This window comes from Delphinapterus leucas, chromosome 6 (assembly GCF_059928025.1).
Source record: "Delphinapterus leucas isolate spDelLeu-1000000601 "Yukka" chromosome 6, BTC_Dleu_Yukka2, whole genome shotgun sequence".
NCBI classification, from domain to species: domain Eukaryota; kingdom Metazoa; phylum Chordata; class Mammalia; order Artiodactyla; family Monodontidae; genus Delphinapterus; species Delphinapterus leucas.
The window spans coordinates 91,369,959-91,386,008 of record NC_143134.1 but is presented as its reverse complement, the minus strand read 5'-3'; the positions used below and the strand labels follow the sequence as shown (position 1 = coordinate 91,386,008).

Genomic DNA, 16,050 nt, shown 5'->3' with positions numbered 1-16,050 from the left:
TCAGGTTTCATGCTCAAACTACCAGTCTAGCTCTGTGACCCTAGTAAAATCACTTTACACTCTGAGCACCAGTGCCTTGATCTGAAAAGTGAGGATACTAATAGCTATTTTATAAGTTTGCCACAAAAATTCAGGGAAGCACTTGTGAAAGTGGCCCTGTGATGGGTTTGACATTCTGATATTCTGCTGTAGCTGTCTTGAAATTCTTAATAGTATTTGAAGGAGGAGCTCTGTATTTTCATTTTGGACTGGGCCCTGCAAATTATATTGCTGGTCCTGCCTGTATGTCCTTGGCCAAGTCACTTAACCTTTCTGGGCTCCAGTCCATAATTAATTAAATTCTTAGGAAAGAAATTGTTAGGAAAATTCTCAATCCTCCTTCTATCTACCTATTAGCAAAATTTGACAGGTTGATCACTCCCTCCTCCTTGAAACATTTTTTCCACTTGATGTCCAGAACACTACACTTTCCTGGTTATTCTCTGCCTCACTGGCTGCTCCTTTGCTGTTTTATCCCTAATCTATTAGCATGTCCAAAACTAAACTCCTGATCATCTCCTGCAAGCCTGCTCCCCCCAGTCTTCTTTGTCTATTAATGGTATCTCCATCTTTCCAGTTGCTCAGACCAGAACCCTTGTCATACTCTTTGATTCTTTATCACTCACTGCATATCCAGTTTGTAAGCTACTCCAGAGTCTGACCATTTCTTCATCACTCCCATCACAGTCCAAGCCTTAACCATCTGTATTCTGCAGGATCCTTCTAACTGGTCTCCCTGCTTCCACCTCCTCCCCTGTCCCCATGGTCTGTTCTTTATATAGAATAATCCTTGAAAAATATGCCAGGGACTTCCTTGGAGGTCCAGTGGTTAAGACTTCATGCTTCCACTGCAGCAGGAGCAGGTTTGATCCCTGCTTGGGGAACTAAGATCCCGCATGCCAAGCAGTGTTGCCAAAAATTAAAAAAAAAAAGGCAGATGGCATCAATCCTCTGTTCAAAACCATCCCATGACTATCCATCTCAATCAGAGTAGACATGCCTACAAGGGGCAATAAGCTGCCTCTCTGAACCCACCTCCTACCACTTTCTCACCTCAGGCCATTTGCCAGTGCCTCTCTGCCTACAGTGCCCTCCCAGATGGCAGCCTGGTTGGCCCCTCACCTCCTTCAGTCCCGAACAACTGTCACTCTGTTTAAGATAGCAACCACCATCAACTTTCCCCCCTTGTTCCTTATCCTATCATTCCATGCTCACTTTTCTTTCTTCTTTTCAAAAAATTAATTAATTAATTTTTGGCTGCATTGGGTCTTCATTGCTGCGCAGTCTTTCTCTAGTTGTGGTGAGCGGGGGCTGCTCTTTGTTGTGGTGCGTGGGCTTCTCATTGCGGTGGCTTCTCGTTGCAGAGCATGGGCTGTAGGCACGTGGGCTTCAGTAGTTGTGGCACGTGGGCTCAGTAGTTGTGGCTCACTGGCTCTAGAGCACAGGCTCAGTAGTTGTGGTGCACGGGCTTAGTTGCTCCTCAGCATGTGGGATCTTCCCGGACCAGGGCTCAAACCCGTGTTCCCTGTTTTGGCAGGAGGATTCTTAACTACTGTGCCACCAGGGAAATTCTAACTGCTATATCTTCAGCACAGAGGTCAGTGCCAGTGAATGACAGTAGAAAGAGCTCTGGAACAGATGATGGTATTACTAAGTGACAGCAGCATCAGCCCCTCTGAGTGTATAAAGTACTTTCACAGGCTGCACACCCATGAGGCTGGCCCTGCATACAAGAGTGAGGGCGTTTATGGGGACTGCTCTGGGCTAAGCCTCCTACTAGATTATACTGTGGGGATAGAAAGGTGAATCAGGAGTGGTAACCACCCTCAAAGGGTTTGTGGCCTAGAGAGAGGTATTATGTATATATGCAAATAACTTTAGAACAAGGCAGCTTTTGTTAAAAAAAATCTGGACTTTAATGCCTAACATCTCACATACTGCTATGGACTCTAGACTTCACTACAGAGGGAAGGGACAGTGAACTATGGCTTGTGAATTTACTGACTGGCTATTTTTGTCCCAGACAAGTTCCTGCTGTGGCCTGCTTATCACAACAGAGACACCTTGCCTGACTTCCAATCTAGTTTGCTCCAAACTCCCTCCACCTGCCCCCTCCACCCAATATTGCTCCCTAATTACTGTTAACTTGAGACCCCACCCTCATATAGTCCCTCCACATTCTGCTCCTAGATATCAGAACATGGGGTGGAATCAACTTAGGCAGGCTGCAGCAGGGTGTAAAGGGTCTAAATATTATTTCCCTCCAATAAAGATGTGCATATCTCCATGGGCCTACAGTACACAGAACTCAGGGACTAACATCTGTCCACCTTCGTCCACCTTTGTAGTCTGACAGCCTTGCTCAGTACATGGCACAGAGGAGGCATTCAGTAAGGTTTGCTGAATCGTTGAACTGGGTCTTATAAGCTTGAAGGATAATTGTATTTAAGAAGTAACTCTGCATCTTCTGTAAGGCATCCTAGAAGTATTCTAAAAGGTTATCTTATTTCATTATCATAAGAAATAACCTAATCAGTAAGAATTAAAACATATCAAATAAAGTGACTAATTTAAAATGCCAGTTTAAATTATAAAACACTCCTGTTTTATAATTTTCAAAGCTACTTTAGTTTGTATTGGAGTTTTTAAAACCCTGTATCTGAAAATCCAAAAATTATCATGAGATAAATTGCAAGTTACACTTTCCATTCCCTATAGGGAATTCTTGGAATAGGGACTCCCTGGAGTTATCTGAATTTTTAGGTAGAGATTAACTTACAAGAAAGACTGGGTAACCGAGAAACTTAAAGCTAGAGCTTAGGATCTAGTAATTAAATACCACATTAAGTTTTGGTGGTAAGCGCCTGAGTGCTTGTTATATAATTCTCAATATTTTTCAGTGTGTTTGAAAAAGCTGCTTCTCTCATATGTTCACACCACACATATATTTTCATACCCAGGTAAGATCAAGCATAACAAGATGACCCATCTTATAGTCAGTAAGATGTGGTGCCACCAGTAAGTAAGAAAATTTGGGGCAGGTAAATCTTTCCCCTCCTTGGTTCTCAATTTCTCTGTGTATAAAATAGGGGGAGGGACTAGATGGTTTAGGAGGAGATGCTAATGCCTTAAGAGTCTATGGAAGTAGAGGGCATCTATTCACATTATAAAGGTTTTCTCTTTATAAAGGATTCCCTTCAGGTTTTCTCTGAGTTCTTTAGTGCATTTAAACTGTGACTTGACTTACCAAAATCTTGTCACTATATTTTTATTACTAATAATAGCAACTAACACTTACTAAGCATGTTGAATATGCTAGGCACCCTGTATTCAATATGACAGGCACATATGAAATGCATTATTTGATTCAGTCATCCCAATAACCTCATGAGGTACATACCAATATTGTCCCATATTGTAGGTAGGTAAACTGGCTCCAAGACTAAGTGGCCTAAGGTGACTGAATTAGGGAATGTGGCAACACTGGAATTCAAACTCTCTTCACCTCAGTATCTGACTCCAGATACAGTGTTAACCCTGCATCTCACAGACTGTTTGCCTGTAATAGGAGGTGGTCAGTGTTCCTTTCCTTGGTGAACAATCCTGATTCTCTGTACCTCTTTGCCTTCACAAATCGGGTGGCCGATTGAAGATGGGTGATTCCTTTGGTTTCAACTTAATTTCTGTGACATAATGTGCAGATATTTTCATTGAGAAATGATTTTTGGGGCTTCCGTGGTGGCGCAGTGGTTGAGAGTCCGCCTGCCGATGCAGGGGACACGGGTTTGTGTCCCGGTCCGGGAAGATCCCACATGCCGCGGGGCGGCTGGGCCCGTGAGCCATGGCCGCTGGGCCTGCGCGTCTGGAGCCTGTGCTCTGCGGCGGGAGAGGCCGCAGCGGTGAGGGGCCCGCGTACCACAAAAAAAAAAAAAAAAGAAGAAAACAGAAATGCTTTTTGACCTTCCCTGGATGAGTCACAGTGGATTTCACTAGCTTATCTTGAGTCAATTGTGAATGATCAGGTGAGCAGAAGAGGGTTCAAATTTGCTTTGAATTCCTAATGTAGTTCTTTATGTCTATTATCTAACAGCAAGACTTTCCATTACTTTGCATCAGGTTAAGATGAAAAAATGCCACATGCAGGAAAACAATATAAGATTAATTTCATATCTTCATAATTTTCACATTCATAATATTCACTTTCACAAGAACTGTGTGAGGTGGGCAAGTCAGGAATTATTCACCCACTTTGCAAATGAGGAAGGATAGTCACGAAAAGGGGAAGTGATTTGTTCAAGGACATCGAGCTGGTTAGGTGCTAGACTTGGTGTTCTTCCTATACCATGCCACCTCTGTATGTAAAAAGTAACATCGGACTCAGGTACTTCTTAGCAGACCCAAATGACTGCCATACTGGAGGCTGTGACATACCAGTCTGTGGCTGCGGGGCTGCCTGTATAACTAGCCACTATGGTGGAGGAGGACATAGCACCAGCTGTGCCCCCTGCTCACACCTGTGCAGTATGATAAAGAAAGTAGAAGTAGCCAGCAGCTGTGGTCCAACTAGATAAAACTTTTAGGCAGGAAGTCAAGTGACAAGTGAACTCGGGTATGTGTGTGTTTTTAACTGTTAGTTACTTTTGACATTTTAAAAAAGGGTTCTTGTGGAAGTCAGACCAAACAGCAGGAAGGTATTGCAGCAAGATGGATTTGGGAAAGGACCAGTCTCACTTGATGCTCCATCAGATACCTGATCCTCATCAAGAAGAGAACCATGTACCAGGTAATGAAAGAGACCTTAAGAGGTAGTGGCTGTTGGGAAGGATTGGACTATGATTATTTTCCTCTTTTTATGGCTCTGGCAAAAAAAGGGGCATAATTGGATACGTTCATATATTAGAATGGAAGAATTGGGGCTATATAACTTTCTGAGGTGCCTTCTAGCGCTAAGATTTTAATAAGCCAGAGGAACACAAGGAAATAATAAATAAATTATTAATAATATATATAAATTAAAGATAACGAAAATACCCAATACCAGATAGTTGTGGTAAAACAAATACAACCATATACTTCTTTGGTAACGTAAATATAGTGAAACTTTTGGAAAGGGATCTGGCAATAAGTAGCAAGAACTATAATAGTGTTTATTCTTTTGACTCACTAATCTTAGTCTTTGGATCTATCCTAAAGCAGCATTTCTGCTGCTTTTGCAGAACCCTAGGCCTTGAGGCAGTGATTTAAAACTTTTAAATGCCCTGGATCCCTTTGGCATTCTGATGAACCTCTAGACCCCTTCTTAGAGTAAGAAGTCTAAATACATAAAATTAAATACATAGGATTATAAAGGAAGCAATTATATTAAGATAAGTTATCAAAATAAAAAACTATGATATAATAATATATGTGCTTATTTACAGATGCATTAAATAACAAGGTCCAGTGGTGTATCTAATTACCACCGTATCAAATCAAATATATCATCTCAAATAAATGATATTTTAAGGTATCTACAATAACTGTCATGTTATATGAAGAAAATCTGTAATTTCTTTTTGTGACAAAATCACACACTGCTAAAACTACTGTGGTTTGTTACCTACATTCATAATTGAAGGAAATGGTCATTTAAATTAAAGATGGTAAAAATAAAAGTACAATTTTCCCCCATCCAAGTTCACCATTAAGGACTTCTGTCCTAAAAACAAAAGGTGCCATGGTCCAAGGGGCATTTTCTCTTTTGGGGGTCCCGGTGCAAATTTGAAATCATTCTATAGTCTCTAAGAAGTTCTACATCAAAGACCCAACGTTAACTTTTCACAAACTTGGATGGCAACAGAACCTTTCTTGATAATAACTTTAGTATTCCAAAGAACTTGGAGAAACGTCATCCAAAGGAAAAATATACAAAAGAAAAAAAGCTGTTGTGTACCTGAAATATTTATTATAATTTGATCTACAATGGCAAAAAAAAATAACTGGCAACAACCTAAATGTTCAATATGAGTGGAATGAGTGGATAAATGAGAATACATCAACTCGATTAAGTATCATGCAGCTGCTAAAGTTATAATTATGAGGACGAGATGATGGAATATATTTTTGATGTATCAGGTTAATAAATGATAAAAATGTGGTACGCCATCATTACAACTTTGTTTAATATAGGGACTAGATGAATATGAGGAATAAAATGAAAACAGGTTATAGGATGGCAGAACATAGCTGATTTTTTTCTTTTATGTTTGTACAATATGTACACTATTTTGAAAAAATTAATAGGTTGGTAACACACTTATGTACAAATACTGACCTTTTCATTTAAAAAATGTCGACTGAATGTTTGCTCCCAGGCATTCTTCAGAGGTACAAGAATAAATAAGATATAGTTCTTGTCCTCAAAAGGCTAGGAGAAAAACTTACACACCCAGTAAAGGGATTCTACTATTTTTCTATAGGACTCTTTTCCTGTTAATGCCACAACTCATCACTATCTCCCATATCTTTCATTTTGATCCTACAGAAGTCATTGGAACTTGGAGTTTAAGAAACAGAGAGCAACTCAGAAAAAGAAAAGCTGAAGCACAAGAAAAGCAAACTTCACAATGGCAATTTGGGTATGGTATTGCTGCAAGGGGAAAGGAACTGATGTTTATCTAGCATATGCTACTTGTCAAGTGGTGCTGAGCACTTTTACACACTATATTTCATCTTTCCAAAAATCCTATAAATTGGGAGCTGTTATCCTCATTTTACAAAAAAAGAAACCAAGTCTCTGAAGGTTAAATCTCTTGCCTAAAGTCTCCCATCTAGTAAAGTGATGGGAATAGAATCTTATTTATGGTCTCTTTTAATTACAGTACCAGGTGATCAAATTATGTATATTGTAGAGAGGACTGGTGTTCAACCACCCTAGTAATATAACCATAGAAGTATCTGTTGGGAGCGGGAAACACCTTTGAGAAGACCCCCAAGCTTGTTCTCCAAGCTTTCTATTAGTGAAATTCTTCTTGAATGCGTGTAGTTAACTCTCCATGGAGTAAACCAAAGCACTGTCTGTAAATGAGTGGTGGAAGAGTTTGAGAGTTCCTAAGTGTCCAAAGTCAGCTGTATGTAATCTCAGGAAGGGAGTACATGAACATGACTATAAATCAGGCAGCATCTAACTGCACCATTTAGAATATAACTGTGAAAACAGAGGTATTGCCTGCTTGGAAATAGAAAAGGGGAGCCCAAGGAGCCAAAGTACAGCATCCATCTGAGCCAGGGTTTCTCAATGCTGGTGTTATTAGTGCTGTGGATAGGCGACTTCTTTGTGTGGGAGGCTGTCCTGTGTATTGAAGATGTTTCACAGCACCACTGGCCTCTGGAAACCCACAGGACTCTCCCCTCCCCATCGTGACAACCAAAAATTTCTCCAGACCTTGTTAAATGTCTCCTGGGGTCAGGGGAGAGGAGGTAAAATGCTCCCAGTTGAGAACCACTGATCTAAGCACTCTTCTTCTTTAAAATTTTTTTGATTAAGATTTAGATGTGCATTTCTTCTTTAATGTAAAAATGTTTCCTTCAATGGCAAAAATAACATAGGTATACATTTTTCACAGGGCCGGGCTCTGCTTTGTGAAAAAAACCCAAAAAAACATAGGTAAACATTTTTCTAGGCATCATTTTTTTAAAAAACATAGAGTGCAGATGTTTTAAGTACCTATTCCCACTGTGGACTGAGTATCGTCTGTTCTGCAACAACACATGTTTCTACAACACCATTTAGCTCACATATGATTGGTAAATATGAGAATGATGTCAGTATAATGTGGAAGTTGTGTTAGTTCATAATTTTACCTACTCAAAAGAAGCCAGAATAGTGGGAATAGAGTTAAAACCTTCACAGGAAAGGAAAAAGCCTTCGGCTTGGCTGATGTATAGACAGGGTCCTTTTCAGCCTTCATCCGGGGCTTCTTCCCCAGAGAAGGACATTGGTAGCCTTGCAAAGATCTCCACATATAGCAGGTTGCACTTCCTCCTGTGCTCAACTTAGCGGCAGCCCTGCTGGCTCAGAGCACCCTTATTTGCATGATCTCAGCACTGAAAGCCTGCATTTACACTGTTGCTTTTGTGCATTTTTACCATCCCGGAGGCAGCCTCCAGCCATAGTCAGCTGCCTGTCTGGACTATCCAAGTTATCTCTCCCTTGTCCCAATTACTGTTTATGCTAGTGTTAAAAAGTTGCATAGGATTTGAATCATTTGCCCCAACTTAATTTTTTCCCCATAAGCACTGTCACTTTTAGTGCATGATTTTGCAGAAAGTGAGGTTTTTCAGGAATGCATATATGTTATAGCAGAAACTTCTGTACTCAAGTCCTCTGACAGGTGACTCTGTTGAAGAACACACAATTAGTTCCCCTAATTCCTTACTCACCAAGCAACCTTCTGATCATTCCTTGCCTTCCCAAGTCTTTGCATTTCTCACTGTTCATTTAAAAATTGGTCTTTAGGCTTACATATCAATCTCTTTGAGCTGGTTGATGAGCTCTGACCCTAGAAATGGAGCTGGTCTCAGTATGCTCATAGAATTGGGCTTCTGTGCTCATTGGTTTGGCGGGGGTGGGGGGGGGCAAGGCTGAAGAAGTCACTGGAGCAGGTGGAACCTTGGTGAGCCTCTTGGCAGCTGGCCGGCCTTGCTGTTGTGGCACACATATCTATACTACTGAGGGCTGTCCTCACTACAACATTCTACACAGTGAAACCTTAGTTCCAGAGAGAAGCGGTAGGGTGTAATAGTTAAGAGCCTGGCTGCTAAAGCCAGATGGCTAAATGACTAGATTTGAAGCGTGGCTCCCTTACTTCTTAGCCATTTCACCTTGGACAAGTTATTCAACCTCTCTGTGCTTTAGTTTTTTCATCTGCAAAATGGAGATAATAATAGTATCTACCACATAAGTTGATGTGAAGACTATATGAGATAACGGAATAAGTAAATTACTTAAAACAGTGCCTGGCACATAGGAAACACCATATATATATATATATATATATATATATATATATATATATATGTATATTTCTGATATTTATATAAGAGTACTAGTTTCTATCTGGATGATTCATTCATATAAGTTATTACATGCAATTCTTAGGACAACCACATGAGGTTGGGCAGATACTATTTACTCCATTTTACCTGTGAAGAAATCAAGGCATAGAGAGTTTAAGTGACTTGCCCATGATCACATAGCTGATAAGTGACAGAGTACAGATTAAATTTTAGGCCACACAGATATATTTGTATCTTTTGAGAAACTACCAGGAAGAACATGGAACATTACTCACATTTCCCTCATATATATATTTCCTCTACATAACAAATTATTTAGGATTTAATTTCTAGGATAATAATGTTGCCTGAAGAATTCACATACATCATCTTTTTAAAACCTGACAATAAGGACTTTATAATTTATCTTGTTACCTTGGTTACTTGGAATTAAACTTCCAAATGCTGAGGTACCATATCATTTTTACCTTCTATATTATTTTTAATATTTATTTTAAACTGTACTATTACAATATGTACCTTTTTAATATTGACTTCAAACTGGTTTTGATGAGACAACCTTTAAAAAAATTTAATTATGGAAATTTTCAAACACGCAAAAGTAGAATAGGGTATACATTTTTTAAGTGTACAAGGAACTGCAAGCACTGCATAGGTGTAAAAAACACCGCTTTTATCTCCAAAGACTATCTTGTTTACTAAAAGAAATAGGGTTTCTCCAGAAATAACTACAGGATGAGGCAGCCTTTGTTCTTTACCTTAAGCATAATCCTCATAATAAATTCTATAGGAGTGGTAAGCAGGGAGAGAATTTCAGCCCTGTGGTCTGTTGGAGAAGGCTCCATAGGGCAGGTAGCATGAAACAGAATTTCAATAGGTTTAGAAAAATGATGAAATGCTTTTTTATACTATCTTTTTCTTCCCCCAAGTCCATCTATATTAGCCATCTGTATTTGGCTATATCTGCAGTACCTAACAATTTGTCATTGGTTGCAATACCCACGCATATCCTTTCATCTTCTAGATCTTTAGCTATTGGTTCAGAGTAGGTATAATATGACCACTCATGCCTTTCCACCAAGCTGCTTTACCTCAAGGAAGTGTTTTTGCAGCTTTGGAGCTTTGGACCCAGCTTTGGCTACTTAGCCTGCTTTACACAAGACACTGTATTAGATAAGCAAGCCACATACATCATTCACCTGCAGGCTGCACAGATGAGGAGCAGGCCTGCACTGCAGATCTAGGAACACAATCATATCAGTTTACCCAGGGTATAGAGAAATGAACTCACATAGACTAGACCCACAGAGACTAGCATATAAACAAGAATGCCAGTCTATTAATGTATAACATCAACAATACATTTTCCATAACCAAACTTTAAGTATATGCTCTCAAACGCGTGCACACACACACACACACACACACACACACACGCACGCTACACTCACCAAGAAGATTCCTGTTGAGCAAGGCATCAAAGACAAAAAGTCCTGAGGGTCATTTCCTCTCCCGACAATTGAGAGCATCTAGAACTGCTTCTTCATTTTACAAACAAGGAGACTGAGGCCCAGAGAGAGATTAAGTGACTTGTTCAAGGTCGTGCAACAAGGCAGTGGGAGTCCTGGGACTGTCATTACCAAATGTTTATTTGAATTCTGGAGCCCTGTTGCTGACACTAATTCTGATTTCTCTATAGAGAGAAAAAACATAAGCGGCAGAGAACAGGAAAAAGAAGTGAAAGAGGCAGAAAGAGACAACAAAATGCAGAAACGAAGGTGGAGCCCCTGTCACAATTAGAAAAGGAAATGATGGAGAAAGCACCAGCACCTACAGAGAAAGAAACTGAACCACCCAGGAGTGTGACCGAATCTCTCCTTCCGGTAGCCTCCACGCAAAGAGTTGTGCCCAAGAAACATTTTTCTGAAATAGGTCAAGAAAGCATTATCCATCAGGAAAATTCTTCTGAATACCAAGAAACAGCAGTACAAAACCACTCTTCTGAAATACTCCAAGATATGGCTGAATCTGGAGACCTTTCTCCTAAAATGTACCAAGAAATAGCTGTATTTCAAGACCATCCTTCCCAAATGCGCCATGATATGGCTCAGCCTGAAGACCTCTCCCTTAAAATGTGCCAAGAAACCGCTGCAGCCAAAGCCCTTTCTTCTAAAACATCTGAAGATGTAGCTGACCTGGAAGGATGCCCTCTTGAAGCATACCCCAAACCAGATGTGCCTAAAGGCTACGCTCTTGAAACCTACCAAAAAAGAGCTGAACCTGAGGAACACAATTCTGAACTAGGTCAAGGAATAGCTGAGACTGAAAATTTTGTTCCTAAAGCACAAGAAATAGCTGTGCCTAAAGAGCTTTCTATAAAAACATACCAAGAAACAGTTGAACCTGAACACTTTTCTCATAAAACATATAAAGAAATTGCTGTGTCTAAAGCCCCCTCTCATAAAACAATCCAAGAAACACCAGCTCCTGAAAAATATTCACCTGCAATATACCAAGAAACACCTGGGTCCGAAGAATATTCACCTGAAATATATCAAGAAACAGCTGGGCCTGAAGGCTATGCACCTGAAATATACCAAGAAATACCTGGGCCTGAAGACCTCTCTACTAAGACATATAAAGATAAGGATGTGCCTGAAGAATGCTTTCCAGAACTGTACCAAGAAAGAGGTGGGCCCCAAGACCAGGATCCCAAAGCACACCAGGAAGATGCTAAGGGTGTTTATATTTCTCCTTGAGGTAGGTTTTTGGTTTTTTTTTTATTGGGGTCAAGCTAGTGACATGCCCCTTATTTGTGTTCCGTGTTCATAATCAGAGTACCAGATAGGTTTATCTCCCTTGGAGCGGTGATTTATTGCCTTCTTTGACAATCCTGGGTTATCCCAGTTATCTCAATGGGTATCATCAATGTCTTTGGCTAGTTTCAAGTGAAAAATGTTTTTCATTCACCCAATATCTGTTGGTATATTACCATATAATTAAAAGAAAATCATTGAAACTATAAGTGTGTATAGTGGCTACTTGTACATACGGGACGCTTTAGCCAGTGAAGAAAAATAAACCCCATATAGAGTGAATTATGTGCAAAATATTTTAAAGGACAATTACATTTAGATTAACAAGAAAACTTGGTGAATAAAGTTTTTTCTAGAAAATTAAAATTTCCTGGCAAACTAAAGGTAAGTAAATTCATGGTACAAGCTACCGAGGGAGATACAAAGACATAAAATATGATCCTGGTAATAGGGAACTGGTTCTTGTAGGACTTACCAGGCTTACCCCAAACCCTTTCTATTTAAATATTTGCTCCTGAAAAGCTTTCTCCTCTGCATAGCATTTAAGAAATAATGTGACCTTTCTTCAGTTTGACTTGTCTCGGGGACATAACTGAGAGCCTTGATTCTCTTCGTGCACTATTGTACACAGTATAAGAAATGGGCTGTCTAGCGGACCATAGCTATCCCCAGGGAGTTGTGTTCTAAAGAAATCCTTTTGGTAGCTTATTTTCTCTTTCTCCTAAAATATGAGTGCAACAAAAACCTGGGGTTATTGTATTCCAAGTAATACAGGTTTTGAGGAAATACCTTTTAAAAAATTACAGTAAAAGCAGACATATGAGGCACTACTTGTACTGACAGGAGTCCCCTGATGGAGAAGCAGCTCTAATCAACACAGTGCCCGATTCTAAGAGTTTCATTTTAAACCCAGCAAGGTTAAGATGGGCAATTAATTAATGCTTATTTTGTTTTGGGCTTTGTCTTACCAAACAAGTGGAAATATCTACCTTTTTGCTGATTATAAAATTGTCATAATAATAAATTATGTTTATTATAATAAATTAAAGCAATATATAAGTGACTGTAGAGTAAAAGTCCCCTATAATACCATCTCCTATCTCTGATCCCCAAGGTCAAGGTTTTGTTTTGCTTTAACAAATGAGATGGTATCAATACAATACATTCCATTTCATAACCTGCTTTTTTTTCACATACAATATATATTGTGGCCATCTTAATGACATCTTTTGTAACAATTCTACAGTATTATATGTACAATAATTTATTCAACCGATCCCTATAATGATGAACACTTAGATTACTGCCAAGTTTTACTATTACAGCAATGTTCAATGAACATCACTGGAAGTAACATTTATTTAAATAACATTTATCTGGCACTTTCTATCTGCCAGACACTGTATTAAACACTTCATGTGAATCACTTTATTCAGTGTTAAAAACCCTAGTGGATGAATAATATTATCCTTATTTTATAGATAAGGAAACTAAGGCACTGGAAGCTTAAGTTGGTCTGATTACTTCCTTTGGACAAATCCCTAGAAGTTGAATTGCTGGGCCAAAGGGTACCAGCATTTAAAGTCTGGATACATTCTGTCAGAGTAGCCTCCAAAAATGTTGTAGCAATACACAGAAACCAAGCATTTATGTAAGTGCCTGTTGCCCATGCCCTTGACAACACTGCACATGATTGTTTTAATAATCTACGCCTATTATGTTAGGTTAAAAAAAAAACCTAATTGTTTTAATTCCCACTTTTTTATGACTAATGCTGCTAGGCATATTTTTATGATTATTATGAATTTGGTTTTTTTCTTTTGAGAATTGCCTGTTTGAATCCTTGTTCCATTTTATATTTGGGATATCTACCTTTTTGATTGATTTTAAAAATCTCTTTAAATAATAGTTATTAAATCTTTACCTACATGTAAGTTGTAAATATTTTTCTAGTTGTTGTTTGTGGTTTAACTTTGTTTATAGTAGTTTGGCATTCTATATGACAAAATTTTAATGTTCGTTTTCAGTTATTCAAACCTGTCACGATTTTAATTCTTAATGACTCAAACCTGTCAGTCTTTTCCCTTATGGCTTCTGGTCTGTGGTCTGCTTAGAAAGGCCTTTATAATCTTAAGATTAAAGGAATATTCTATTGTTTCTACAACATTTACTGTATCTTAATATTTAAATCTTTAATTCATCTGAGATTTGTTTTTGTGCAAAGTGTTAGGTAGAGTTTTTTTTTCTCCAAGTGGATAGCCAATCATCCCAATACCATTTATTAAATGTATTTTCGTATTTTGTTTTATTTTACAGAAATGAAGGAAAAACCCAAAGCAGAGGAACCAGAGATACCAGCAATTCCAAACGTTCCTCAAGAGATTCTCCCAGAAAATGAAATTTATAGTTGTTTTGTTTTAACAATGTGCAACCATCATAGTTGTCCAACAAAATTCACATCTTATTACATCATATGTGTGATTTTTCTCAAAATATGGTAGAAATCTCTACAATATTCATTAATATTTTAACAGTGGTTTTTCCCCCATATATAGACCATATCTGAAAGAGAGAACTAATGTGATTTTTCAGGCTCTACCACATAGACAACATCCTGCTAGTGTGTGTGTGTCTGTGTGCACGCCCACGCGTGCGCATGCGTGTGTATGTGTAGGTATATTAGGGAGAGGATAGTGGTGGGAACAGACTTAACAATTTTCCTGCCCTTAAGAATTAGTCAAATAAATGTTTGTTTTCAGGGGAAAATTACTGAGCCCTTCCTTTTCCCATTTTTAAGTCTGAACAATTAAAATTTGAGGAAGTATATAGTTTTCTTATAAACTTTGTTCAATTACTAATGTAACAATAGCATCAAAATCTTTTTTTTTTTTGCGGTACACGGGCCTCTCACTGCTGTGGCCTCTCCTGTTACGGAGCACAGGCTCCGGACGTGCAGGCCCAACGGCCATGGCTCATGGGCTCAGCCGCTCCGCGGCATGTGGGATCCTCCCGGACCGGGGCACGAACCCGTGTCCCCTGCATTGGCACCACCAGGGAAGCCCAGCATCAAAATCTTATTCAGGCTTCAGATGGCTTTTAACAATTTAACAATTTTAATAATTCTTATTCTGGGACTCCTTCAAAGATATTTTGGAGTGATGAATGTAGTTGTGTATTTGAATTTTGATTTTCTATTTTTACTTTTTATACACTGTAATTGTGCAAAATGTATATTAAATCATTATCACGTGTTTGTGTGGACAGCATCATGGTAAGCACTGTGAGGGTTAGAAGACCTATAACACATAGTCCTTGCCCACTAGGAGTTTAATCTAGTCTCGTGGGGGAATAAAACAGAAAACAAATAATTACAAAAGAAAATAGTAATGCTAGTGCCATTTGAATTAGAAGATACAACAGAGGGAATGCTCACTTTTTTGCTGGAGTGACCCGAAAAAATTACACATGAGTGGAGCCTTGAAAGATGGAGAGGATTTGTAATATAGGTGAGGATAGCAGCATTATTGTATGTGACAGAGAGAAGGGTGAATTAAAGACATGTTCAAGAGAACTGCATGCAATCTACAGTTAATGCAGGGTGCATGTGGAATAGCAGGCTAGCAGGCTGAAAATTATTGTATTATTGGAGTGTATGGAATTTTGCTTGCCTAACTAAGAAGTATATTATTTACTTAGGTAATGGGGAACTAAGTAAGACTTTTGAACAAAGAGATGGCAGTTTTAGTATTTCAGGAATATTTATCTGGTGATAATGGTCAGGGTTAACTGAAAATGATGAGAGACTGGGGGCAGGAGTAGAAACTATTCTGGGCAGGAAGATGTCTGAAAATCTTCCCTGGTAAGATGTCACGGAAAAGCCCGAACGAACTTTTTGGCCAGCCCAATATTTTTGAGGGGAAGAGGTTTGTTTTCAGTTTTCCTTCTGTTATTACAGAGGACTCAAAATAAAGGAGATTTCTGCAAATGGTTCAGCAAGGGCACAAGTATGCAAGCTCTCCATATAGGCACTGTGCTAGGTACTAGGCTAGAGTGAAGAACACGACAGGATCCCAGTCTCTCAAGCATTCATGGTGTAGAACAGTGGTTCTTAACCCTCACCATATATTAGAACCACTGG

At 39.0% G+C, this 16,050-nt stretch overlaps 1 protein-coding gene across 1 annotated transcript; it reads left to right on the top strand.

The window, feature by feature from the left end:
- Positions 1-3,814: 3,814 nt before the first annotated feature.
- HEMGN (hemogen) lies at positions 3,815-15,163 on the top strand. Its single transcript, XM_022600126.2, has 4 exons — positions 3,815-4,822; positions 6,563-6,656; positions 10,796-11,856; positions 14,229-15,163. The coding sequence occupies exons 1-3, from the start codon at positions 4,744-4,746 to the stop codon at positions 11,853-11,855; spliced, it is 1,233 nt and encodes a 410-aa protein (XP_022455834.2). The 5' UTR covers positions 3,815-4,743; the 3' UTR covers position 11,856; positions 14,229-15,163.
- The last annotated feature ends 887 nt before the right edge of the window (positions 15,164-16,050 follow it).

Coding starts and splice junctions, on each gene's coding strand:
- HEMGN (XM_022600126.2), top strand. CDS start 4,744: ATGGATTTGGGAAAGGACCAGTCTCACTTGATGCTCCATCAGATACCT. Junction 4,823..6,562: donor AGAAGAGAACCATGTACCAG/GTAATGAAAGAG, acceptor TTGATCCTACAG/AAGTCATTGGAACTTGGAGT. Junction 6,657..10,795: donor ACTTCACAATGGCAATTTGG/GTATGGTATTGC, acceptor ATTTCTCTATAG/AGAGAAAAAACATAAGCGGC.